A 26,927-nucleotide genomic window follows, 5' to 3' on the forward strand; every position below is an offset into this window, starting at 1 on the left:
AAAAAGAGGAAGTTACAGGTTACAGTATTAGCAATCTCATTATAAAGTGTTTTTCCAACCATGCTGGATTACATTTTCATTTCCCTGGCATAATTAGATTACATTACAATTTGAATAACAAAACCAGGCGGAATATAACAGGTTTTCAATTGTCACGTTTTTTTTCCAAGGACTTTAAGCACTTCGGCACAAAGGGGGCTATTTTAAAGGTACTCCAGTACTTACATTTCCCAGGACAAAATTCAAGCACTTCAAGGACCCGGTGAGAACCCTGCATAATTCCGAATGTGTGGCAAGAATGAAGAGGTCCAAAGCAACAACTAGACTCAATAACAATAAGAGTTTATTTGTGTACCAGCAAATTCTGTTTGCATTGTTTAACACAGCTCCTGCTTCCAAGCCATACATTTACAGTACAGTAGCATACAATATTATCCTTTTAATGATAGTTTTTCTTTTCAATACAAAGATCCCAAGAAGAGCACATGTTTTTCAAATGACTTATTTACAAAGAATAAAAAAAAATACTGCAAATAAACAAGTGAAATGGAATTTAGGAAGGAAAACAATACAAATTGTCAGAGAAGTAGTTGTCACCGACGACAGGGCACAAGATGCTAGGATTAGAAGAGACAACTCAACATACAGGTCAAAGGTCAAATGCTACAGCAACGACAATGCAAGAGCCAATGGGAGTAAAGGGCCATCATTAAAGACAAACACTTAAAGGTTAACTGATATAATAGTTACACCAATAACAGGGATTTATTGTAGAAGCAAAAAGCAAAACGGTAAGGTCAAATAAACAAAAAACTAACCGATATCCGAAACATCCTTGCTTCCAGACTAAAATGACTTCACAGTGTATAGTAAAAGTAACCCTCGAGTACTGTAGGTCGCGAACAGAAGGAGCGGTTACTGGAGTAATTGCTGTTCGAAAGCTATAAAGAATGTCTTCAAGTTATGTCCTGGTCACATCGACAGCGGGACAGAAGAGTTCAATCACAGTATGACGTGACACGTGAACTAAGGACTGTGTTTAATATCGTCTGAGGGGAAAAAGAAAAAGGGTGAGAGTTTATAGTGATTTAAGTGGATTTAGGAACCTCGTTGAGATCTTTGAATATAAAGATTTTGCATTTAAAGCACTGTGTACTGAGATAAACCAGAGTGAACTTCCACCAGCAGCTGAGACGAAAAAGGCATTTCTAGGGTTTGAAGTCGGACAAGAACCGCGGACGGCACTAAAACCTGGCCTTACGGACTTTCTCCTGCAGTTTAGAGGTTACTTTCTTGTTTTTGATCCTGATACATGATGCTTACGCTCCTGTACATGTTCATATAACTAGAATTATTCATATGACCACTTGACTGTCGCATTTGGATTCCACCACCCCTACCCACGGCACGTGCGGTTCAGACAAAGGAGAAAAACGGCAGCCGGAGTTGCAGCACAAGGAAAGCATCGAACCCGCCGCTTGTGCCGTCGTTTCGGGTTTTTAATCCATTTCTAGTCGTCATTCCCAGCGGGCGGCCCGTCGGGCTTCATTCTCTGCATTGTCGCTGCGCGCTGCGGCGGCTGTGGGCCAGCGATGCTCCGCGGCACCCTCATGTGGAGCTGCACAGGGAGATCTGCTGCACTTTGCTCAGTTCGGCCAGCAGCTTCTTGACGCGGTGCTTGAGCTGAGGCAGCCGGGCCAGAGGGTCCGGAGGCTCCAGCTCCCCAGTGTAATCCAGCCAGCTTTCCAACACTGAGAGAGAAAACCACACGTCAGGTAGAGATTTACGTAGATCTAAAACTTCCCGAGCCACTGTATGCTCGTTTTGTTTAATCTATTTTCGGGAAGGCATGCCTTTTTGTACGGGGTCACTTCTGACTGCCACCGTTTTGGAACATGCTGTGTTCCAAATGCTTCAAAATGAAGCAGCTTGCTTTTATTTAGGAACTTTCCTTATAAATCATAAATAAACATTTTAAACGACAAAAGCCTCAGCATCAGGCATAGGCGATGTAATGCATGAGGGACACTGCATTACAATGTCCAATGAGGAATACCACACAACTTAAAAAATAAAAAATAAAATAAAATCCACACCACAATTAGGGCTGTGACGATAACTGCATAAGCTGTGATCGCGTTGTGGACAATTCACACATGAAAAGGGAGGGATGGGCATTAAACATTTATTTAGTGGTTAACAACTAAAAAGAATCTCAGTCAATTAGTCGTCTAGCTGTGAATTCCAAACGACTCCACATCACAGTAGTAGAACAGTGGTAAGACAGCTTCATCCCACACAACTAGCATTCTACTTTTTTCTCAAATTGTGTAAAATAACGCCACTTCTGATAAGGCCCATACAGTTGATGCGGTTTGTACTTGTTTTTGAATAGCATTAATAGACTGTAAAGTCCAAAAAAAAAAAAAAAAAAAGATCATAGAATTTTTTTGGGTCAGCAAAAAAAAAAAAAAAAAAAAAGGGGGAGATATTAAGCAAGGAACTTCTGCCAATGGTTTAAATGAAAAATACATTCAAGATATCCAATGTTTAAATTAAATCTTAAAATATTCAACAATAAATTGTTAAATGAAAGTGCAATATGAGGCACATATGATACCTTCTTCCTTTAAACATGGTAGTGTATGAAAAAAATATGATTAGATCTGCCCCCAGTTACTGAATTTAATTCAAATACACATCATTTATTTGTTTGGTCTTTTCCTTGGATTACATTTTCAGTAAGATACGTTTTCATGAAATACAAAAAAACGTTGTGGTATTTCTGTGGGTAATTACCATTGCACAGATTTTATTCTTTCCGACACCTTGCTGGATCTTGAACGCATCACTCAGTCACACATTTCAGTGTTTTCGAGCGGACGCGCTGACAAATCTTTTAGGATTTAAGGATTACTTTTTATTGTATTTTTCATTAATCCGGCAAAGTAATGTGGACCACGGATTTAAAATATCAATCCAACAGATCTACCAGGTAAGAAGCTATATAAATAAACAGAAATCGATAGTTTTGTAACATTGAACAAGTACAGAGTGACTGAGTTTTGACGCACACTGGAAAACTCAATTGGAATCTTTACATTTATAATAAACAATATGATGACGTCATACACGTCTTACTGTAAATGTCATCTCGTTCATTTTAGAACGAGACGTATGTCATGTCAGTTAACCAAGACCAACTGAATATTTCAGTCAGTTGTTCGGTTTTTCATTAATATCTGCTCTGTATGTGGATCGATTTGGATGAAATTTAAACCACAAGATCCTTGTGACAGTGGTTCAAACTGCACCTTAACTGTGTTCGCAGCTTATGCCGAAGTACGTCTTCCAGATCGTTTTACCCGGGTTCGACATCAAATGCATTAGCTTGTCTCTGTAATATCGATCTAAATGTGGTTGGTTTTTTGCTAATATCTGCAACGTATGTGGATCGATTTGGATGAGATCTCAACCACGAGATGTTTGTGACAGCGTGGTTCAAACAAGACGTCAACCGTGTGCGTGTGTTATGCCCAAGTTAGTGTTCCAGATATTTTTTAGGCTTCAAAATTTCGAGAATTTTCACCTCAACTATAACAATAGGGCTGCCGAGCAATAACAATAGGGATCATAACATAACTAATGTCAGGACCCCTAATGTTATGACTCCTAATAACAAGAAGCCAGATCATGAAGTAGCCAGTATCATATTAAATTTCCCATGTTTATAGCAAACTAAATTTCATGAAAATCTGTTCCGAATTTAGCAAGTCGGTTTTGCAGAGAAGTGTGCATCTCCCAATACACATCGTATTTGTTTACTAGCGGATCTGAACCGCTCCCATATGGCGGACGAGTAGACGCATAACGGTGACATTTTCTTCACGATATGTCTGAAAGTAGTAGCAACATTGCGCAACGTACTGTAAACCAATCATCGCGCTTCAGGGTAAAACATCTTGTCCATCTTCTTTTCACTGCAACTTTGCATCGAGATTTATGGAATTATTACTTTTAAAAAGTAACAGCGGCAGTCATACTGTACTTCACTATGATGGTTAAATTTTGCAATTGATCCGAGGATCACATGCGTACCGAACCGCAGAGGGCGATCTGTACGGATCACTATGTTCCGTTACAGCACTAGGGTACAGTGTTGCTGCCCCCTCGTAGCTAAACCGCAATCCCTGGGGTGACTTTGCTTTTTCATCACAGTAAAAAAAATAAAAATAAAAATTGTATCGTCACAGCCCTACCCAGGCAGTAAAATTCATAAAAGAAATTGCCAAGAGGAAGAATGACAGGAAAGGACAAGTAGGAAGGCGCGCGAGGGGGGTTCCAACGTCCAACATCTCCAAAAGTCAAGTGTATAGCCAACTTGTACTTTTCATCATTAAGGAATTTACTAAAGTTATTAAAAGTCTCTCTGTTGTTCAGTGCATCAGGGTGCAAGACTGTGCTTTTTGCCGTCAGGGAAAAAACACACGGATGAACTGGTGTGCGTCCAGTAATTCTCCATTGCCGATACCCAATTCTGTTGTCATGCCAACCAAACTGGGAAGGAAACAAGATCCTAATTAGGATGTAAAACATGAATGGGTTGGCTGGGAACTTCTCACCATCGAGCTCCCTCTCGATGAAGTCCATCCTGTGAGAGACCTCGTCCTGGACCGTGTCGATGTGGTCCAGCAGGTTGAGTTGCCACTGCTGATGCTGCTTGCTGTCATCCGGCACCGCACCGCCCCCCGGGCCCCGCTCCTCCTTCACCTCAGCCTGGGACAGCCGGCCGGCGTTCGATACCTGGAGACAGGAAAATGAATGAAGATGTCACGCGTCCATGCAAAGCCCTCCGCTACATTGGTCACTGTCCGTGGGCTGTCGGCTGCATGAGCTCTTAAGTATTAACAAGTATTTTAACTAATAATAAAACAGATAAAATAAAAAAAGACAGTTTCAGAGTTTGCTGGACAATCAAACAACTTGATGAAATCTCTCATCTCAACATCTCGAAGAGAAGTTCTCTGCCTCATCCAGATTCCACCAACATGTCCGTGAGTATGACAAGACCCACGGCTGGCTTTTCCATGTGTCATTAATAATTCACAGCTCCTCGCAGCGCTGAGAAGCTAGCTGGTTCAGCTGAATACTAAATCGGGCACTGAATGGATGTCAACAATTTTCCTCAAAATTGCCAATTTCATAAAAGCCAGCGGGATCTACAGCGGTTTTCGACAGGCTTTGAATCAACTGAGCACGAAGACAGTAGGACAATGCAACAATACGATAAAGAAGCCTGCCAGTCAGTTGGGTAGCAGAGCACTATTTGCTTTGAATGCATGTACATCTTAAGTTGTGTTTTTTTTAATTTATTTTTATTGCTTTTGTTTTTTTATTAACAATATTATTCAACTTTTTTTTATTTATTATTATTTTTTTAATCTAATCTACACCCTAGTTGAGAACACAAGTGGTGTAGCAAGTACCGTTTGAGTTTGTGCGACAAGTGTTTTTCCAGCTCTCATTTATGGGTTTTGATTCTGGCTTCTTTGCAACCATTTGGTTGTGGATTACATCGACAGCCTGCGATGGCAGAGAGCCCCACCTTGCTGGAGGTGTTGAGGGCTTTGGGCCTGTGCACGTCCAGCAGGCCGCCGTAGCGCTGTTCCCGCTCCAGCAGGTCCTCGGTGCTGCGCATGCTGTCCTCCAGCTCCGAGCCTTGCCGCGTCTCCACCACCAGCCGCCGCTCCACGGCCGGGTAGTAGGCGCGGGGCTTCTGGTAGCAGTGCTCACTACTGATGTACGAGTCGCGGAAGGAGAGGTAGTGCGGCGGCGAGGAGGACGAGGAGCAGGATGAGGACGAGACGGAGGAGCCCCCCCCCGCCGCCGCCGCTCGGCCCAGCTTCTCCAGGGCATTGGACATCAGGATCTCTCCACGGCTTGCGTCCTCGTCTGGCGCCGCCGGCGAGGGGGCGCCATCGCTGCCTGGCCACGAGTCGAAGCTCTTCCAGATGCGCTCTGACTGCCGCCAGGGCTGGTGCCACAGTCGCAGGTCGGGGTGGGGCCTGCTCCTGAGAAGCAAAGACCAGACCCCTCACATGTAAGAAGCGCCGCCATTGTATGATCACTGGGAATAGGCCCACACGAGTTGCAGAACAGGTTCCTTTACCCTGTTACTCTTATGTCGAACCATTCGAGAACACTACCCTCCCCACAAAACGGTAAAAAACACATACAGATCTGCCAACCTTGGGAAAGTATTGTGAGTTCCACAATAGTGGAAATGGGGAGTTACTGCGGCTAAATGACTCCCGTCCCTTGAAATATATTATCTCATATAATATCATCTCATAAAGTTGCCAAACATGTTCACCAACTAGAGATGCACCAACTGCAATTTTCTTGGCTGATTCCAATTTCATGACCTGCCGACTCCGATCATTTAGAGTTTATAGGTCATGATTTTGTTTACCGTGATGGGAGAAATCAAAATTTCTCATCATTTGGTCTCATTGGGTATATCTACTGTACGTCAATGACCAATACATCACGTGACCTGATCACACCTACATGATAGGACAGCTGCACAGGTGGCCTATTGCTGCAATTCTTAGTTACCACAAAAGCAAGATTGCTGATTTTAACACAGTTTATTATTGTTAATTATGGAACAATAACAGAACATGAAACTAACTAAGTTCCAATAAAATAAGACTGTCACCAAGTTTCAGTATAATGCAACCTGTAACTCCCACTGAGTTTTACAACATATAACTAACATGGAAGTGTTCAGTTCAAACTTCAGATGAAAGTGTCTTTAATTTTTAAGTGCAAATATACATTTATATTCAACCAGGTCCTTTCAGGGAATCCAAGGAGTGCCCCGGTTGCTCACTGGGTAGAGTGTAACTGTATAACAAGGCTGTATCCTTAACACAGTGACCCGGGTTCGATTCCGGCACAGCATTGTCATCCCCTATTAAAAGTCTCTCTGTTGTTCAGTGCATCAGGGTGCAAGACTGTGCTTTTTGCCGTCAGGGAAACAACACACGGATAAACTGGTGTGCGTCCAGTAATTCTCCATTGCCGATACCCAATTCTGTTATCATGCCAACCATGTGTCCCCTGCCTTCCCTTTCTCCCTGCACTGTCACTATCAAATAAAGCATGAGAATGCCAAAAAATATCATATAAATAAAATAATAAATGAGCAACTCTTCTTACTCTCGTACACTGGAGCTCACTGTGCATTAATCCATTGGAACGACTCATTTTACCGAGTGACTCGTCCAGAAAACAGTCTCAAAAAGAGTCAAACTTTTCATCACAATCTGAGCTTGTGCACTAGGAACAACCAGAGCAGACGCTCCGCTGCAGTGACAAGAATAAATACAGTCTGCACAATTTTGGAATATTGTCAGGCGATAGAATGAGTACTGTATTTGAGAAAGTATGAGAAAGTACTTCCAAATAGCTAGCATTTTCTTTCTTTGGCTCTCTTTTTTGAGTGTCAACTATGCAACTACGTTACATTATGTTGGTATTGGGTTTGAGTATCGGAGCATTTTTACGAGTACGAGTACATGAGCACAGTATCGGGCATGTAAATTTGACAGGCACAGAATCGGATACATCTGACACAGGTCAAAACCGGTTGATAGATTGGTGCGTCTCACATTTTATGTTAAAATTAAAGTCACATTTTTGTGTATGATTATTACTCCCCCACTTCCCATTTTACCTCAGCAATGCAGCGTTACACCTCAGTGGATAATAAATTACTGCTGCGTATCAGTGGATGTTGAGTGAGTGAGAGGAGAGGAAAGGGGAGGGCTTACAGAACCACAAGCACAAGATCATAGCATCTCGGCCAATCCAAGGAATGCTGTTTAAATAATGAATAAATGTACGGTATTGTTTTGTATTAATTGATTGTTTTCCGTAATTAAATTACAATAACATATTTGTTTGGCGTGGTTTCAGCTGGCATTTCATACCTGTGTAGTTTGACTAAGGATTGCGTGGTTGGTAGACAAAATGAGTGCAGGTTGGCCGGTCTGCAAGGACATGCCATTTAGTATACATTTTTGACCAATCCAACTTACGAAAATAACATTTCTCAGTAGCAGTCGGTCTGACTGCTTGTCACAGTTATTGCAAGAACAAGTAACATCAGCTGTCACAGAGTAACCACACAGCACAACAATGAACCTGACCGTGTACGGGCTAAAATGTGGAATTAGCGACGGGGTTGCAAGATCTCTTCAGGAGGTGTAAGGCACTCACTGCAAGACATTCATTTTGAGCTGCAGTCCGTTCAGGACCTCCAGCACGTGGTGCACATCGCCCAGCAGCTGGTGAGTGGCGGCAATCTTCTTGGCGTTCTGGTGAGAGTAGTTGTCGTCCAGGAAGGAGAGGCCGTACATGTGTCCGTTCGCCAGCCACTCGCGGTCGTACCAGTAGCGCAGGCTCTGCCGCTGACCTGGGATGCGGCACGTGGGGAAAGAATGGAACAAAGCACCGTCCTTAAAACGCCTAACAAAAGTAGAGATGTTTTCTCCCGACTGGACCGATGGAAAAAGGAAATAATTGATTGAGGTTTAGTTGGGGTTTTTTTTGACGATGGAGGCATTTTATATAACAAAAACCCAGATGAACTAAACCCTAATTACACTGCTCTAGCATTATACAGACTATAGTGATTTGTAGTAATTGCACTGGTGGTCACTGATCTTGATCCTGTGAGATTATGAGATATGTGATTTCAAAAGTAAATATTCCATCACCTATTACTTGCTGTATTTCAGTCAGCACTAGGCTGTGTTTTGTAGCCATTTCAAGGCCATTTCAAGGCTGAGTCATTCAACACTGTGATGCAAGGCCTTTTGCTTAGCTCTTGTTTTCATCGCATTTCTGTAGTGACTGACATACGTGTCAAGTCATGGTGCACGATTCGAAAGCTGAGCAAAACCTGAAATTACAGCCTTCAATTATGCTGGGTATTCATAGACAACCACAGTGCTGTAAATTTCTATTTTTAAATATTGTGATACAAATAGCCTGTCATCAGATCTGCAGATCGACTCATAAAAATGAGTTGGTACTGAAATAAAAATAGAGTAGAGTTCTCTTTTGTAACAGTATTTGACCAGAGCTGCCACTATCGGTACATTTCAGCGCTATATTTGACATTAATTTATGGATAAAAATAAACTATTCTACCTTTAATTGATTAATCTTGCTATGTATAAGAAGTGTTCCCACCCACTCACCTGGTGGGTCTCTGCAGATGTAGCAGGCGTATTTATCTGGAACGTTCTCCTCCAGAAGCCCCATGCAGGTGCCATGCTGCCAGCACAGACACTCCTCACACTGAACAAAGGACAGACACATTACCCAAAAAGTGCTGCAACTCTTTTCAGACAATAATTCGCTTGAAAGCCTTAAAATAGAACTGCATTTCTTGGTAAATTGCTGTCCATTTTGGCATCACTGGGAGTCATTCCATGAAAAGAGTGCCAGCTGGGTCCCCAACATTTAATTAAGTCTTTAAAACACAATAATCTGCCAACATCTTTGCCAAGCTATGAACGATTACCTTCTCAAAAGACTATAGTTTATTTTTGTCCATATATAGGGTCATGGAAGTTGAATCACTCATATTGTAGAATAAAATATATATTGCCATCACAATTTTGTTATTTTCAGAAGTTATTTCCCCCATCCACATATTAATAAAATATCCAAACATTATTTTTTTTTATTAAAATATGATTATTTATCTGTCCCTCAGTTTTGCTTCCCCCCGTTGCATTAACTTATTTTCCCTCCAAAACAAAGAAACTGTTGCTTTACGTGACATCGTAAAGACAGTGACATCATAAAGAGGAAGTAACATAATTTAGGCCTTCAGAGGACCTCAATTCAAAAGCTGGTAGTGATATTATTTATTACTGATAATTTAATGTTCTATAATATTTGATGAGGTCTGTCGAGCATAACCCCATCACTGATAATAGAGAAAGCAGTTTTTAAATAAATTATTTGTGGAATAAAAACAAAACAAAATGTTATTTAATGCCAATTAATTTAACCCCTAGTATGTTTTTTGTGTGGCAGCCATTTTAGGATATAGTTGTCCATCCCATCACATGTATATGTAATAGATGATCAAAATGAAGGGTGCTCCAGTCAGGCTTTTTGGGGCCGATCACCGTTCACCCATTGCTAGAAGCAGTATTGGCAGATACCGTTCACAGGGTCTATCTGAAGCCTTTATTTATCATGAAGCATTCTTTTTTTATTTGACTATTCTTAACAACATTGTTCATTAAGTATTACAGTTAACAGAGGAGAAAGTATCATGAATTGACAACTTTTTTATTTGTTGTCAGACAAATGTATGTGCAACATACTCCACTCTCTATCTTAAGGGGGGCAAAGCTTTGGATTTAGACCCATTTACAGCTGGCATTAACATGAGTCTTTGGTGATGATCACAAATGGACAGCTTGATGCCAGGTTTAAATGCACCTAATGCATCCTCAGTGCGATTTGAGCGCCGATCACTCAGACCACATTGGGAGGTGGCCTGGCAGGTTCTTTTAGCAGTGTAAACGCAAATGTGTCCTGGGCCACATTGAAGGACAGTCTACTCAACTCAACTGATGTCCTCAGCGTAAGCAGAAGTACATACTGATTTGCACGCCAACGGCGTCATATTAAAGCCTGGTAGGGAAAGTCTCCCCGTGACAGAAATGCAGGATTAATTATCAACAAGTATGTACACAAAAATCATCCAGTTTTCACTAAATTAAGTCCTATAGCAACGGAAAGAAACAGGGAGACGTGCATGACGCGCCATGGGACTGTGGGGACATGCAGGTTTTTTGTTTCGTTTATTCCATTACGCAGTGATCTGTCCCTTAACTCAGTTGTGTTTCACACAAGTAGGAATCAAACGAAAATAAATACATCTGTTGAGACAGTGCAGCGCCGCACACCGCAGATCGCTCCCTCTCCACTGTCCCCTGCGGGACAGTGGAGGAGGTGCAATCCGTGGCGTGTACGGCACACCGCCGAAGAGAAAAAGCTCCACTCCAATTCTGAGTTATTTCACATATTATTATAATTGTGATAATCAGAATGTTATATGTATTAGAAGATTCTGTGTTATAATATCGCACACTTCAGTTCATTTATTCATTCAGATCCCGTGCGTAATTCTGACAAGATTTCTGTCATTCAAATTTCTTGGTGATCCGCAAAGTCTGATGATGTTATGATTCTTTCATTATGAGTCTTCCACGAGAGGAGGTAGACTATTCAGTAAGATCCAGCAAGAAATTCTAGAAAGAAGTCCTTCAAACAACTCTGTGTTAGTTTACTTATAAACAGCCAACTTACTAAGAAAATTAAGGTTTTAAACCGGACTTGCATCAGGGCGAGCTTGATTTTGGGCCGATCTAATCTCTAGTGTGCATGGAGAGGAGGGGCTATTTATTCACAGAGAGGTCAGTGCAAGTGAGAGTCGGGAAAAAAAGATTTTAGTTTAAATAGTAATAGAAAATTAATATGTGGCAGTCCCTGTTGATCTTGTGGCAGACCGCCACAAATTAGATTAGATTCAACTTTATTGTCACTAGCAGAGTACAGGCACAGAACCAATGAAATGCAGTTGACGTCCTTCCAGAAGTGCAAAAGAAGCATTTAAATACCAAAGTGCTATTTGAGTACAGTGTTTCTGTGCAGTTATGTAGGCAAAAGAGATGTATTATGTACAACAAGGTAAGGTTATAAATACAGGTTTGTCAGGAGTATAGGGGGATTATGTACAGAGTATAAAAAGAAGCATAGCGGGGGACGAAAAAAAATTGTCTTGCGTCATCTGATCGGCCTTTATACCGATCACACTATTTAGAATGAATATTGGCTGATCACAATCTGTGGCCGAAAATAAGGCTTTAGTGCCTGAGTTGGAAAGATGCGTTTTCTGGGAAGTTTAGCATCTATTATAAACAATGAAATGTTCAAAAACAAAACAAACAAAAACGATTCTTAGTAATTAAAACCCATCTCATAAAATTACTCTGGAGGAGACAACTCACCTGGATCATGAAGTCATTCTCCTCCTCCACCTCGCACACGCACCGCACGATCTCCTGATCACTCGTATCCAAGGCGACCGAGTCCCCGCTCAGAGGTGGGCTGCTGACGTCCAAATCCACGCCAAAGTCCTCGTCGCTCCAGCTGCAGCTGTCTGTGGACCAGTCGCTGAGGCTGTCCTCGTCTACGGCAACAGGGATTGAAAAATCGAAAGATGCAGGTCAGAGGTGTGGAAACAGCGCATCACAGGTCAGCGCAAAACGACCTCCGTGACGGTATTCTGCTGCTGTGGTTTTGTAATGAAAGTTATTCTGACTAGGAGGGGAATTTAAGCAGGAAGCAAGCCATGGGAAAAAAAAGGAACAGCTTGGGATCCAATAAACGGCCATAGAGATATTTATGTGCCTCCTGTAATTCACAATGTCATGACACATGACTGGTGTAAAACATTAGCGAGGCTGCTTAGACACAAACAAACATAAAGCAAGGTAGAATAAAGCATCTTCTGATAGAGCGATTATAGGTTGAGAGAGCATCCAGGAACAGAGAGAGAGAGAGAGAGACAGAGAGAGAGAGAGAGAACACACTGAGGTACCCACCATCCACATGTATCTGCTCTGAGTGGCTGTATCCCGGCCTGCCGGCGTAGGCCTCAGGCTTGTGATTGTGTGAGAGGGGGAATTTGAGTGGCAAATTCAATTTCGACTGTAGACCCAATACTGAGATGTCAATATTCTCCTCACTACCTGTGTAGTCTGTTGAAGCAGGGAGGGAAGAGGGGCAGACGCAGAACAAGATGTCAACTTTGGAAGTCTAGTTGTCTAGCGGTGACAAACTGGTAAAGTGATCGTGCCTGACTTTTTTATTTTCGCATGATCCTTGTTGTCCAGGTTACAGGAAAAGAGGTTTAACACAGTGAGATGACCATTAGGTGAAGGGCAACGTTCCAAATGTGTACGACTGTGTGTGTGAAACACACTTTCATCCAATTTAAACAAGGGGCAAGATATTATGTTCCAAGTTTGGATCAGGCATTGTCAGTGACACAAAAGATGGTTATTCATCAACAGTACAGGAAAGGGAGGAGGAAGAAGAGGAGGGGGGGCAGGCTAGGAATTTAAAGACCATGGAGAGGAGGTCAGCGGCTATTCAGCCCAGCCGAGAAAAGCATACATGCATAGAGAGCATAATAAAACACAATCACTATACCCACACAGAATCAGATAGCACACCAGGCGTGGATAGTCTAGTGCCACACTGTGGGAGCGGACATGCAGTGGACGGGCGGGCAGGCGCGCGCGCGCGCGCACACACACACACACACACACACACACACAGGGGGCTGAGTATCATTGATAAATTTGATACTGGTACAGATAACCTTTACTTTGATATTCTGCATAATTGACCATGCATTCACCATAGCAATGCGTCTGGTTCTATGGCCCACCACTATGATCAACAACCGTTCCGCAATAAACCATAGCTTAACGTTTCCATTTCTTTGGTTCAATGGAGAGATTTAGGCTTCAAACACCACAGGATTTGTCAGTACTAGATAGGAATTTTGTTATTTGGTCGGTACCCTGAGAGTAACTGATCAATTCCCAGCCCTTTCTTACCCGACTTGGCCCTCTTTTTCTTCTTCCTCTTCTTTAGTTTAATGCGGAGGAAGTCTTTCTGTTTGGGTTTCTCTTTCAGACGCTCTTTCATCGACACTGCAGGAGAAGAGAGCCAATTAGAATGCACATTGGTGTAAAAATAATAATAAAGTTGAACAATGCACTGGGAGAAGGCAGGGTATTATTAAAGTATATATTCAGAGTTAAACCACATATTGCGCAATGATTTCGTAGTCGGTCCTCAAACTGACCGATGTCGAAGCCACTCCTCTCTGCGTCCCTCTCCAGCTGCTGGCTTTCCAGCTGGTTCTCCTTGCATTTCTCTCTCAGCAGCACCCTCTGCTGCTGACCCTGGCTGTTGACAGTAGGGGGCGCTGACGTGCGCCTGCCCATGGCTCTCGCTTCATTGTGGGAGGAAGGGGTAGGGCCACCAGGGTCTAGCAGTGGAGAAGGGGAAGCATGGATGTATTATTAATGCGGGACGTGCCTTGTTAACCCTGTTGTGTGTGATTATCATAAACCCCTTTCCCACTTGCACTGAAAGCTGTAAACCCACTGTCAATGTTCCAAATTGGAGTAATGTGGGAACAAAAGCCAGTGTTGATGTTACGAAAAAAATAGATATGGCCATAGACGGCCGGGTTGTGAATGGAAGTGGTAACATTGCCGTGACAAGCATGTAAAAATGTTCCTATTAATACCAAATGTGTTTCTGATTCAAGTGGATCACGAAAAACATTACTTGTCTCGCAAACTTCCTGAATATTAGGGATACACCGATCCTGATTTTCCATGGCCGATTCGATTAATGAATTTTTGCAAATGACTGTCTATTTTTTCCTGCGGTGTTTCAGCAGAAATACATTTTATAAAAATGTTGCATGCATCCATCCACATATATCGTCTTTGTGCGCGCAAGTGAATGAGCTTTGTTTGTGCGCTCTGCTTCTACTAAACTGTTCCTTGCCCCATCTATTCGATCATTATCAAGGCATATTTGAAAAGTTACAAGACGGAAATGTTCCAGAATGTAGCTGCATGTGTGAATATTGAAACTCACTAGCAGTGCTGGAAAGGTTATCCCAGTAATTTACCGAGAACTATGTGTGAAAGGAGCTTTATATAAGCAGTGTGAGCATGCCAGCTGCTTTTAACAGCTGAGGAAAAAAAAAAATCCAACATCTGATATAAATTATTTTATAAAGATAAATATAAATAAATATAAATGGCCTGACGGGAGAGGAACTCACGCATGGAGGCGGAGATGGTGCGGCGTCGCTTGGGGGTCTCTGCGGAGGCAGTGGTCTGCTTCTCGGAGGCTCTGGTCTGGATGCCCCTGGTGGGGCTGAGCCCCCCCTCCAGGGGCTGCTCGTCCCCGTGGTAGTACTTCATGTGGTAGTGCAGCAACTTGGCCTTGCGAAAGGACTTGGTGCACCCCAGGGCAGTGCACTTGAACGGGTTGTGGTCGAGATTGATGGACAGGACGGGTGGAGGCTGGTTCTTGATCACTCGGTACACTGACACAGGAAGGAACAGGAACAAAGGAAGAAAAGACATTGAATGATGCAGAAGAGGGTGGGGGGGGGGAGGGCATGTGCTGTGACAATAGGCATTTTCGCAACGCCGGAAATTTTTCAGTTTCAAGAACTTTTGGAGGAACCCTCCCTTTTTGTGTTGGCACTGCAGGAACTAGGAACGATTGTAGGTCGAGGAACACCGTATTTGAGGGACTTTTTTAGCTCCTCCTTCAGAGCAGGGACTAACCAGCACAAAAGGAACCTTAAGTAACGTATGTGTACGGTGATTGGTCGGACACATGAGCGGAAGCAACACTGGCAACCGCCATATTTAAAGACCCATGAAAAATGTTAACCAACAACCTAAGCCAAAAATAAGATGCTTAAAGTAAACATGTCTTTATTAACACACAAATAATCTCTAAAACATTAAGTCTACGTAAAAAACGAACAAATACATCAACCCTCCGCCTGATTTCGCCACGGCAACCCCCCCCCCAAATAAATAAATAAATAGTGTTTATTTATTTTACGAATTTAATTGAATAAAACAAAAAATCTGCAGTGTCCCAATGCGCGCCTTATGAAAGTTGGACCAAACTTTTAAATAACGTCTTGTAGACGTGGGGATGGTAGCTCAGGCGGTAGAGCTGGTGGTCTAGTGATCTAAAGGTTGCTGGTTCGAGCCCAGGCTCCTCCTGCTAGCATGCTGTAGTGTCCTTGAGCAAGACACTTAACCCCTAACTGCTCCTGATGGCTGCGTCCGTCGGTGTTTGAACAATTGTAAGTCGCTTTGGATAAAAGCGTCTGATAAATGACTAAATGTAAATGTAATGTAAATGTAGATCAAATATGAGTGAAGATTCAGCTACTGCATTGCGTATTTATCACCTCAAATTTGTTCAGAAACATATTTTTGTGTACTGATAAGCTGAAATAAGTTTGTTTATAAACAAAAAAGGACACGGAACTTGTGTGGAAACCCGATTGGCTTACGCCACTTTAGCCTTCATACTGGTGGTGCTAGTGAAACCAGAAAAAGTGTCCTTAAAAGGGTATTTAATTCTCTGGGGGCCTACCCAGTTCCTAGTGCCCCTCAGGGAGTCCCCAGAACTCTTTGGTCTGAAAAAGCCTTATGCTGATGCAATGATACTTACATGGTTCTCTGCTGAATCGGTTGGGATTGTGGAAGCCCTGCTTCCGAACAGCTGTGAAAGAAAGAGCAAAGACATTAAAAAAAAACTCTCGAAAATATTGATACCTGGGCGGGGTATTTCTATACAGTAGGAGCCCCTTGAAGAGGGCTATCCCAGCCGTTGAAAGACGAATTGCAACCAGCTTCCAGCCAGTTTCCAGCCAACTACCAGGCGGCTCCCAACCGGCTGGAATGCCCCCTCCCTCTCATGTGTCCTGACAGGGCGAGTTTAATTTCAACTGTAAACACGCCTATTCATTCAACTTCAGTGTCACCATGAGATACCGCTAGCCTCACAAAAACACAATCATGTTCAGAAATTTCTGATTTTCACCCTTAACCGGAGATATTGTCCTTTGAACACTGACCAGAGGTCATCTTTCAAAGTTAAATTGTTTTCTTGTCATATGAATGAGGACAGGTCTTAATAATTAATTTTAATCTACATGTTGCACAGCTTTTTAGCTTCAAAATAGAAGCTGTTTTTTTATTTTCATCTTTTAAAATTACTATTTAAAAAGATGTTATGCTATTGAACTTTAATTATTATTAAAGTTCAATAGCTTTGTAATGAGAGCATTCAAACTAGGTCTACGTAATTATAGTTTCAAGTTTACTGTCAAATAGTTGATAACAATGCAAGCATTAATACCAGTAATGAGATTCTTAGTCTCAGAGCCAACTCAACTCTACATAATAAGTAAAATAAGGGCATATTAGTGATTAAAATAAAACTGTATTTAAAAGAGTATTAAACAGTATCTAAAAACAACAATTAAAAAAATCTAAATAAAAGTATTTATCTAAAAGAAAGACAAAATAAAATGCAGACAATGACAGCGAGTCAACTTGATAGTGGACATCTTAAACAAAACAGGTATGCAATGCAATACTTGATATATTACAGTGACAGTGGTAGATGATGTTAACAGCAGTTTCCCTTCTTTTTAAAGTGGCTGCGATGACCTTACAGACCTGTTGGGTCACACAATGATCGGCCATTAAGTGCAAACAAAGAGGTAGCCCAAGGCTTTACCTGCGGTTTGCTTCGGTAGTCACTCAAAAAAGGTGTACTGCGGCCATTAGAGACAAGTACTGTACCCTTGTGTGAAAGTTATAGAATGGGAGGTTCTGATACTAATGATTATAAACCCCCCCCACAAAACACACAAGGTAGAAAGCAATAGGTAAAACAGCAAAAACATGTGAGACAATAAAGGGTGATGCAGCAATACAAATACAAATAATATACAATCATTTGTCATAATGCACGGATGATAAATTACAATTTGTGTGTGTGTGCGCGTGCATTAGTGGTCGTTCTGAAAAGCAACGGGGAGTGATAGATACTAATTATATACTCAAATTAGTATTTCCACAGGACCTGGGGGAGGGTCCCCGAGAACTAGACACTGGCGATGCTGATGTGACGTCATCCAACAGGGTTTCACCACGAGTTCCGTGCTGTATTTACTCCTTAACTTTCATTGATTTCATCTTACCAGTCCACTAAAATTTGTTTCTGAACATATTTGAGCAAATAATAATCAATCCAGTTGCTCCAATCGTCACTTATATTAGATCTACAAGTTATAATTTAAAAGTTTGTACAGCAGGGGCCTGCTCTGGGATTTTGTTTATTCAATTAACATTGTAAAATGAAATAAATACATCTACAATAAAAATACTTTAAATTTGTCTTTTTTTTTTTAATAATTACTGCTGAGTGTACGTGGGCTGGTCCCCACCCAGAGCGATGCGACTCGGCCGGGCAGACTCTGAAGGACCATGGTCTTAGATCTGGACCCATCACCGGCACTTATCTCCCTGAAGGTTCGTTCATCTTGTGCTGGTCAGTCCCTGCCTTGGAATAGGAGCTAAATAAGTTGCTCAAAACTGAGTTCTAAGAACAATGATGGTTCCTACAGTACTTCCTGCAGTGCGGACACAATAAAAGGGACTGTTCTTTCAAAAAGTCCTTCGAACAATGAAAAAGTTCCTGTGGTGCGAAAACGCGCGATATGGGGAGTTTTGTGATACATTAAATATTGCAATTATATTTGTTGCAATATTTTACAATTATTTTATGTAAAATAAAACAGCTGTTACACATGGCTACGCAGTGTAACGCAATTAAATACATCTACAAAAAAAAAAGATAAAAGAAAACACTGATTCTATCATTCTTTCAAATCATTCATTCTTTAAAATTTTAAAATCAGAGATGTATATCTTGATTCCATTAGATATGAAAAAAATTAAAATATGTTCCATTCTGAAACACGTACATTTTTTATTAAACAAACACAAGATTATGCCATATACATGAGTTGCTTTACGATTTGAACTACTGCTCCCCCCGGTGGACAAATAAAGCATTGTAACGGCTTTTCCACAAATGCAGCCAAATTACATAATCAAGGTCCGTGACAATCATGTTCTAGCCGCCCTTTGGAAGTCAGACACTAAATTTTGCACAGTAGGTGTTTGTTTTTGTTGTTTTTTTACTGTTGGTCTGGCACAACTTCACCTGTTAACAGGGTGAGTAGTTTTACATCCATTTTAAACTATTTTCATTGAAGAACTGTAATTTGAAATAATGTTATTTACATGGGGATTGGCAGTTGCTCCCACCTATTGGAATTAATGTGCATTACGCTATAAGCGTGTTTCTCACGGTATATCTCCGCATAAACATCTTGTTCACTAATGAATTTTACACTCTAATTTGAAGATTGTGTCTGAGTCACATCCCACGACACTTACATTTTACAGGCTGGGCAGGCGGCGGCACCTCCTCCGCAGGCTTTGCCTTATCCAAGTGGCTGCTGAGCTTCTGCTCCACGATGCCGTTGGCCTCTGTGGTTGTCATGGTGACAGGCATCTGCTCCGCCTGCGCTGGCGATGGGCATGTGGGCTCCATGTATGGCTTTGACTCCTCTGTGTATGGCTTGGATCCGTTCAGCTCCCTTTCCATCTCCTCTGTCTTCACCTCTCCGTTTAAAATACTTTTGTCAGGCTTTTTCTCCGTTTCTTCTTCTTCTTCCGCCTTCACTCCGTTCACTAGACCGTCCTGCTTCGCTGTGTCTACTGGCCTGTCCCGGCCAGGCTGCTGCTGACTGTCCTCCTGCTCCCGCTTGATGGCGGGCGCTTCCATTTTAATGGCCTCCCCATCGTGCTCCTTGGTCTTGTCGATGGCCCGCGCCCCCTCCCAGGCGTCGCCGTCCTCACTGCTGCTGCTGCTGCTGCCGCCGCTGCTCTCCTCCTCCTCCTCCTCCTGGTCGGACGTGCTGCGGCGGGCCCGCTTGTTCTTGGGGCAGCCGTTCTCTGGGGGCCTCCTGTCTCTGCCCGACTGAACCTTCCTCTGGACGCTACCGGACTTCCCGCCGTTGATGCTGCGCTTCTATTTTTCAGCAGGGGCGTGAGAGAAAAGTATACATTATAGGAAACAGACGGCAAGGTGGACTCCAAGACTGCATAATATGGAGCTCTAGTGTCCTTATTTGTTGTACTGCAAAAGATGACCCCTGAAAACCAAATAAATATATGTATGCTGCATATAAAAATATACATATATTGAAGTCAGGTTGCAAATATTCTTGCAACCTGACTTGAAATCTGATTATCATCTCAATCATTGATGCAATCGCAGCTGGTTGCTCGATGCTGTGTTCACAATACAATATGTAAAATATAGGACAGGTTTCGCAGATTATGAAACTATCCATAGATACCCTATTGCTTGCCTCTAATACATACATGTGTATTCTTTCATCAGCAGTTATTACAAAATAGCCAAGTCCCTCTGTAAACCACCATAGACCGATGGCTCTAACGTCACTTATGAATGAATTGTCCTATAAAGGTATGACTCAGTTTACCTCTTTAACAAAAGGCTTCACATGAATCCCCTTCACAGTCTGGACCACTCCATCGTAGAACTTCACTGTGAAGGATGCTGGGGGGGGGGGGGAGATATCGATATTCTTAATGAAGAGCACGTTTCCATAACGCAGGCTCCATGTTGAAGGCTGATGTTACAGGTTAAACGGTGTGAAGGAGAACCCACCATCTTTGTTGACAGCCAGGACCTTAGCTGGGTAGAAGCGGCAGTCAGACCAGCTGGCCAGGACCTTGTCGTTCACGTGGAACCCCTTAAGGAAGGCCAGAGGAAGGACTTAGAAGGATGTGTCTGTCCCGTGAATTCAGGAAATTTGTTTGAAGAATGGCATCGTGTTAAACCATTGAAGTTGATTTTGTTTATATTGGCTGTAATTATGTTTGGTTCAACATTGACATTGTAACATTGCAAAGGGTGTGATGTTGGCAAATAAGCCCCATCAGTCACATCGCATCAAGCAGGACCCGGGTGCATTTGCAACCATTTAATGCTGTATTCGGACCAGATGAGGTGCTCTGCTTTTTGCTTTGTTGGGAAATTATTCTCACTTCTGTAATCTGTTCGAATTCAATAAAAGCGGAAACTTTTCCTATTTAGTCACCACCACATCTGCCACGATGAAAAAAAGCATTGTGCATTAGATTGTTGCTCTATCTATGGCATGGATCCTATAATCCAAGTTCTGCTTCTATCAAACCCATTTATTTCCTTGACATTCCAATTACATTGGAGAATAGTAAATAAAAAAATATCATCATTGTTTTTCAGAAGCCAATTAAACTTTTTAAAACTCAGCTTTTCCCCACAACCTCTGAATGACTGCCCCAGCAGATGTTGAGTGAGAGGGAGGAGAGGGGTTACAGAACCACAGGATACTGTGGTAACCACATGGTATTGTTGGCACGGTGGCTCCCAAATAGGAGCCTTTCTGTGTGGAGTTTGCATGTTCTCCCTGTGCTCACATGGGGTTTCCTCCACCTCACGTCAGTAAGGACCCCCACCAAAAACATACACACATCATCGTCTGACCAGCGATGATGTGTGATGGACACTCATCACCAGGTCCCCGGGTCCACGAATGCTGCCCACTGCTCATGGCTGTGCCCCCGGGGGAAGGACAAGCCAGGATGGGTTAAACCATCCAAAGCATGTGCATGTGTGCGTGCATGTTGGTGTGTGGTGTGCTGTGTGACGATTAAAGATGGTTCTTCTGTTCAGCTTACCTATTGGGTTTTAATGGTAGAGGAGTGTGGTGGTGTAGCGATAGAGAAGCTTGTAAAACTAAGCACACTGATGTAAAACTACATTATAAACCATCAAATTTCACTTCCTTTCCTGAACGTCATGTCAAACTATGGTTGAAAATGACAAGACACTTCCCTGATCAATTGTTGGTCATATTTACACTATAGTAATAAATTTCATTTTCAAAATCATTTTCATTTTCAGAAATAAAACCACCATTTTAACACATGACTCTTTGACTAATGATTGCAGCAGAAAGATAACTCCAAGGCTGCAGTGTGGCTACACTGAGTGCAGCACCATGAACATTCCCCTCCATGTTGCGTCACGTGCCTCTTCCTGCATCCTCTCTCAGCCTGCTTGTTGGTCACAGAAATTCTATATGGGCCCTCTAGTGTTTGAAATGGTTTAGCAAAAAATTTAAAATTAAAAATAAAAAGGAATTTGCCCATCACGAGTGCAACAGTTCATATTTGGATGAAGACAGTGCAAAACCTTCTCTGACACAAGTATTTCTACTGTAAAAAGCCTGTGTGTATACAATAGAGGTTGAGGCAAAACTGAGACTCACTGCACTTACAGGCACTGGGGCATCGTCCTGCAGGCCCTGCCGCCTGAGCTGTATGCGCTCCACGGGCCTCAGGTAGGGGCTCGTCCAGTCAAACCACTCATCGTATCGGTGGCTCCACTGCCGGTAATGGATCAGGACTTTTTCATCATCGAAGTCAATCTTCTCGATGTTGGCAGCATACCTGAAAAAAGGCAAGAGACACATGTAAAACGTGTGGACAGAAATAAACACAAGCACCACAGAGAAGGAATAGAGGTTAAATGAATCATTGAAAAGGCATCTCAAACATAGAATGAAGGGATGGACAGTGAAAAGCCCCCAGAAGCCGTTGGGGCACACATGACAGCACACATTCTGGAAGTAGAAATCTCGTTCATTTTTCCCTAATAGCATTAGGTAGGTGAACACCTGTTCGGGTATTTCCAAACCTAAATGTACATGGAACTCTCCTGGATAAATAATCAGTATTAGGGCTGCACCCGACTATGAACTTTGCAGTCTAATCTGAGTCGGCTGTTCAATGCGAATATTTGACTATTCGGCCGGGAGGTACCGACTGACCTGGTATTAAACTGGCCCTGGGGCTAAATTATTAAAGACTGTAGTATCAATAAGCGCCAACATTACCAGTTCTGTTAACGGTATTGGAGAAATTAAGAAAATGTATTTTCTATTTGTTTAGGCTAGATAACCTGTTTCTAACTTGCAATAAGATTCAGATATTCATCTGAGAAGCATTTTCACTATTATTAAAAGACATTTCTCCTCTCTCTCCCCCCATCACCCGAATAGAGATATGCGTGAGGGTGGCGGGTCGGCTCCCACTGCCTGGCTCTCACACACGCACTAGACCCTGCTCTTAAAGAGTGACAATTGCATGGCAAGTGCAGATTCCCCCCCCATCGCACCCTCTCCATGCATAATACCCAGAAAATTCTGCTCTTAATTTGTTTTAGTTTTTCTCCTAAAAAATTAAAAGAACCGATGAGAGTACTGTTAAAATACCAGACTGATAAGCAGTAATGTAAGAGTAGTAGTACCATTAAAATCGAAACCCACCCCTATGTGTCGTGCCCTGTTCCTCTGTGGTCTGTCCCCACAGTTTTAAAGTTGTTTTATTTGGAGGAACGGGGAACGGTGATCAGGGCACAGACAGCTGTGTTCACGTTTGTGTCCGGACGCGAACCATTCACACATATAAAAATATATTTATGATTCCCCTTATGTAGAATTCCTCATTGAAATGTTATCCCTTTGCATTTTGTAAGCTTCTATCTGTTATGTTATTGTATTGTATTACACACTGACAGAAAAAAACAACAACTGCTCGACTTGAAGAATCAGTCAACTGACGGGTTTCCGCCTAATGATTTGACTCGTCGACTTTCAGGGAGCAGCCCTAATCGCTGTATACAATTAGCATTAGTGTTTATTAAAAAAAAATAATAATAAGTAAAATTAAAAAAAAGTCTAAAAGGTACAAGGTTCTGTACATGCTAGCTTTGGTAGACAAGTAAACTACATGACATGATGAGAATTGCATCAAGAACCGCCAAATCCCCCACCTACATTGTCTGCCGCAGTTGAATTTTAGGCTGAAGCAAACCATTAAACTAGCCATTGTACAACTGAAATCAAGTAATATTTAGCAAGGAAATCTAGCATGTATGTATGCATTGTAGTATCGTATAGTATACTTTAGGCTTGGACGAGTATATCAGCAATCAGTGAAAGATATATATTTATTTCCGATTTTTGTACTTTATTTTTGCTAATTAAAAAACAGTCTTTGGAACCTAGTGTGTCACCGCGACAATGATATGCGTCACTTCTCTGTCATTTACTTCCTGGCGAAAACACAAGTGGCAAACCAAGTGGCTTTGTTGTCACAATGAGTGATGTCACACTCAGCCAATGAGAAGCTCCATTACTATTCACCACAGTCCATCAATCAGAGGAGAGATTATTGCACAGATCCAATCAGCAATGTGTAGCTTTTGGATTGTGTTGACGCTTTAGACCAGCGTAAGTTTTGCCTGTTTTTTTTCTGCATGATGGTTGCAAAGAATTGTCTAAGGCTGAGTGGAGATGGAGACTGGAGACTTTCTACGCCAACGTTGGAAATTATTTTTGCAAAAAGATGCAACGATGAGCATGAACTTTATCTGAGCCCAATCAGTGATAATGGTTTGCAAAGCACATGAACATATCGGCAATCTCCGGTTGTTTGGCTGACTGTGGCCGGTAGGAAGATTTTTACATATCGCCCAACAAGAGTATACTTTCATCATGCAGGGAAGTCTTGTGATTTTGTGTTTGGTAATTTTGAACTCAATTGTTTTGAATGAAATCTCTAGCAGGGAACAACACTCCCGGAACCAACAGCCCCGCCCATGTTTCAGCTATGATGTGTCCCTTTCTTATTTGGCTGTCTATGCATGGTGGCCTGCTAACCAAGAGGATGACAGAGAAGACAGGGAAGAGCTACCAGTAGAAACACTAAACTGGGAAATGACTCACCAGTTTTTGAGGCTATCTCTGGCCTCTAGCTGAGCTCCGACCTCGAATGTTATCCCTCTTCTGTTAGGGGGCGTCTTACTCATACTGTCCACATCAAGGCTTGCTTCCTGAACACACACACACACACACACACACACACACACACACACACACACACACACACACACACACACACACACACACACACACACACACACACACACCAAGTTACAAACTACACACTACATCCAGCCTATGTGACCTAGGTGGCACAATATTAATGTCATGCTATGTCTAGCTTTAATTACAATAAATGCAAGGACATTGATAAACGCAAGGACACTGATAAATCTCACAGGCACAAAAGACTGTAACAAAACTCAAACTTGCACCTGCGCAGTCATTATGGTGATTTATCAAGCAAGCAGCTCCTTCCGATTGCCAGAACGTTAAAGTTGGGTCAGATCTAAGATTAAAACAGCTATTAGACACACACACACACACGCACAAACACACCAGCAGTACATTTGTGAACATTTTGCAACTGGTTTCATTATTGTAAACATTCTTCCAGTGCAAGAGTAGGATTTGAATAGAATCTCCATTTGATGTTGCTTTATAACCGATAGTGTAGAACAAATACCTATACCTATTAATATAATGCTTCATCATAATCCTTTCCAAATACACACTCACCCTCAGCAATTTCATGACAGAACTTAGCCCCCGATTACACCATGTTTGCCATCACTTCTCATCGCCTTAGTGGGGGGCATGGGGGCAGCCACAATCAAGACATTTTGGTTGATGAATAATTGTCAAACAAATAATTGCGTTTAACTATAGAATTGTAACGTTTTGATCATTTCACACCACTGTAATAGGGTTTGAAATAGCGCGTGTCCACCTAATGCAAAATAAGACATGTATTGGCATTTAACATTGGAACATAAAATTATTCCTCAAACCAACTCAAAGACCTAACACACCTTATTCAAGTCGTATTTATTGCAACATTTCTCATAGCAGGTTGAAATTCCCCTCGGATTTGAATAGAAACGCGTGAAAAGAATGGCGATCCGCTCAGGTTCTGGGCACAGTTTCAACGCCGCTCACAAACCGGAAGTCTTCCCGAGACTCGGCGACCCACGTGTTCTCTAGTCAGGCGGCTTCACGCTCGCCGGAACAATGGAAGACAATGGAACGCAGCCCGGGATTGTTTCGTACCAATAACTGGGAATGCGCGATCTTGAGACACGGTCCAGGCCACCGCAGCAGGATCCAAAAACGAAGGCTCCTCAAACAGCCTCCCCAGGCGGAGGCAGCGGCGTCTTTTGTTATGTCTTGAAACAAGGTGTCTCCAGAGATGTGCGAGCGACGAGTTGTCCCAAGCGGACGGCGACACGGCTTTTCCATAAAATACAACGGCCACGAGTCCCGTCCCCCGGGTGGAAATAACGTGATGATCAAAAAGAGTATTTATATTCGATGCGTGAATGTCAGCAGTGCTGTGGTGAGAAGATGCCGCGGTTTTTTTTTTTTTTTTAGAACGGGTGCACCCGATACACGTTTGATCGCAAGAATCGATCGGCGTTGTTGGCTGTTTTCTTGAGCGGCGCTTTTCCAGCCACCGCGGACCGGCGCCACACGGCGACGACAGTTTATTGTCCGGCGTTTTATAACGAAGTGGGAGGAGGGTGCGAAGCGCACAACGAGGGCGACGTCGGCGCTTTGTGGGGGAAACGATTGGGCCGTGCGCCCGGCGGGGGGCCGGTCGGGGCGACCCGATTGGCCGACGGGGCTGTCCTTCAACTCGACGTCGCCGGGGCCTCGCGCCCGGGCCTACTTCTTCATAGTTTCCTGCCCACGGCCACACGGCGTGTGCGAGCACGGCGGTTTAAACTTCTCACGCAGCGAGAGCCCCGAACCGGCCCGGGGACGCCGCCGCTGGGCGCTCACACACACACGCCACACACAGGAACCGGCCCGACGTAAACGCCATGAAATACAAACGATACCTCCGACGCGTTTTGTTTTGAACTCCAAAGCCGTCACCCCGGCCGAACCACATGCGGCACCACACAATCTAGGGATGTTGATACGTCTCCGTATCGGCCCGACTTCCCGATTCTATCGACTTGGATGCGATGCCCGACGGACCGGAAAACCGTTTCGGATCTTACCCCTCGCTCTCTCTCTCTCGCTCTCTCCAGTCAACGGTTGTTATTCGCTATCCCGGCGCGCAGGTACCGCCGCCTCCGTCTCCCGTCTG

General features: G+C 42.9%; 1 protein-coding gene across 4 annotated transcripts; it reads right to left on the reverse strand.

Moving 5' to 3' along the window:
- Positions 1–321: 321 nt before the first annotated feature.
- On the reverse strand, positions 322–26,927 carry LOC307229886 (PHD finger protein 20-like). Of its 4 annotated transcripts, none has more exons than XM_079999998.1 (17): positions 26,839–26,927; positions 24,677–24,783; positions 22,157–22,337; positions 20,509–20,593; positions 20,321–20,397; positions 19,206–19,842; positions 16,402–16,452; positions 14,978–15,244; positions 13,979–14,164; positions 13,728–13,823; positions 12,705–12,860; positions 12,108–12,289; positions 9,273–9,372; positions 8,287–8,482; positions 5,606–6,071; positions 4,623–4,803; positions 322–1,751 (listed from the first exon to the last, which is right to left on the reverse strand). In XM_079999998.1, the coding sequence occupies exons 2-17, from the start codon at positions 24,757–24,759 to the stop codon at positions 1,609–1,611; spliced, it is 3,087 nt and encodes a 1,028-aa protein (XP_079856124.1). In that variant the 5' UTR covers positions 24,760–24,783; positions 26,839–26,927; the 3' UTR covers positions 322–1,608. The 4 variants fall into 4 exon arrangements, with proteins under 4 accessions (XP_079856124.1, XP_079856123.1, XP_079856122.1 ...); XM_079999997.1 differs by lacking the exon at positions 26,839–26,927 and adding an exon at positions 25,048–25,122 and having other exon boundaries at positions 22,166–22,337; XM_079999996.1 differs by lacking the exon at positions 26,839–26,927 and adding an exon at positions 25,048–25,122.

This window comes from Zeus faber, assembly GCF_960531495.2.
Source record: "Zeus faber genome assembly, chromosome: 5".
In the NCBI taxonomy this organism is placed as follows: Eukaryota; Metazoa; Chordata; class Actinopteri; order Zeiformes; family Zeidae; genus Zeus; species Zeus faber.

Excerpts from the sequence above, each read along its gene's own strand:
- LOC307229886 (XM_079999996.1), bottom strand. Across the intron at positions 16,453-19,205 it reads GCCTGCCCAGCCTGTAAAAT|CTGTTCGGAAGCAGGGCTTC; the intron begins GTAAGTGTCGTG and ends TTTCTTTCACAG. Across the intron at positions 15,245-16,401 it reads CCGATTCAGCAGAGAACCAT|TGTACCGAGTGATCAAGAAC; the intron begins GTAAGTATCATT and ends TTCCTGTGTCAG.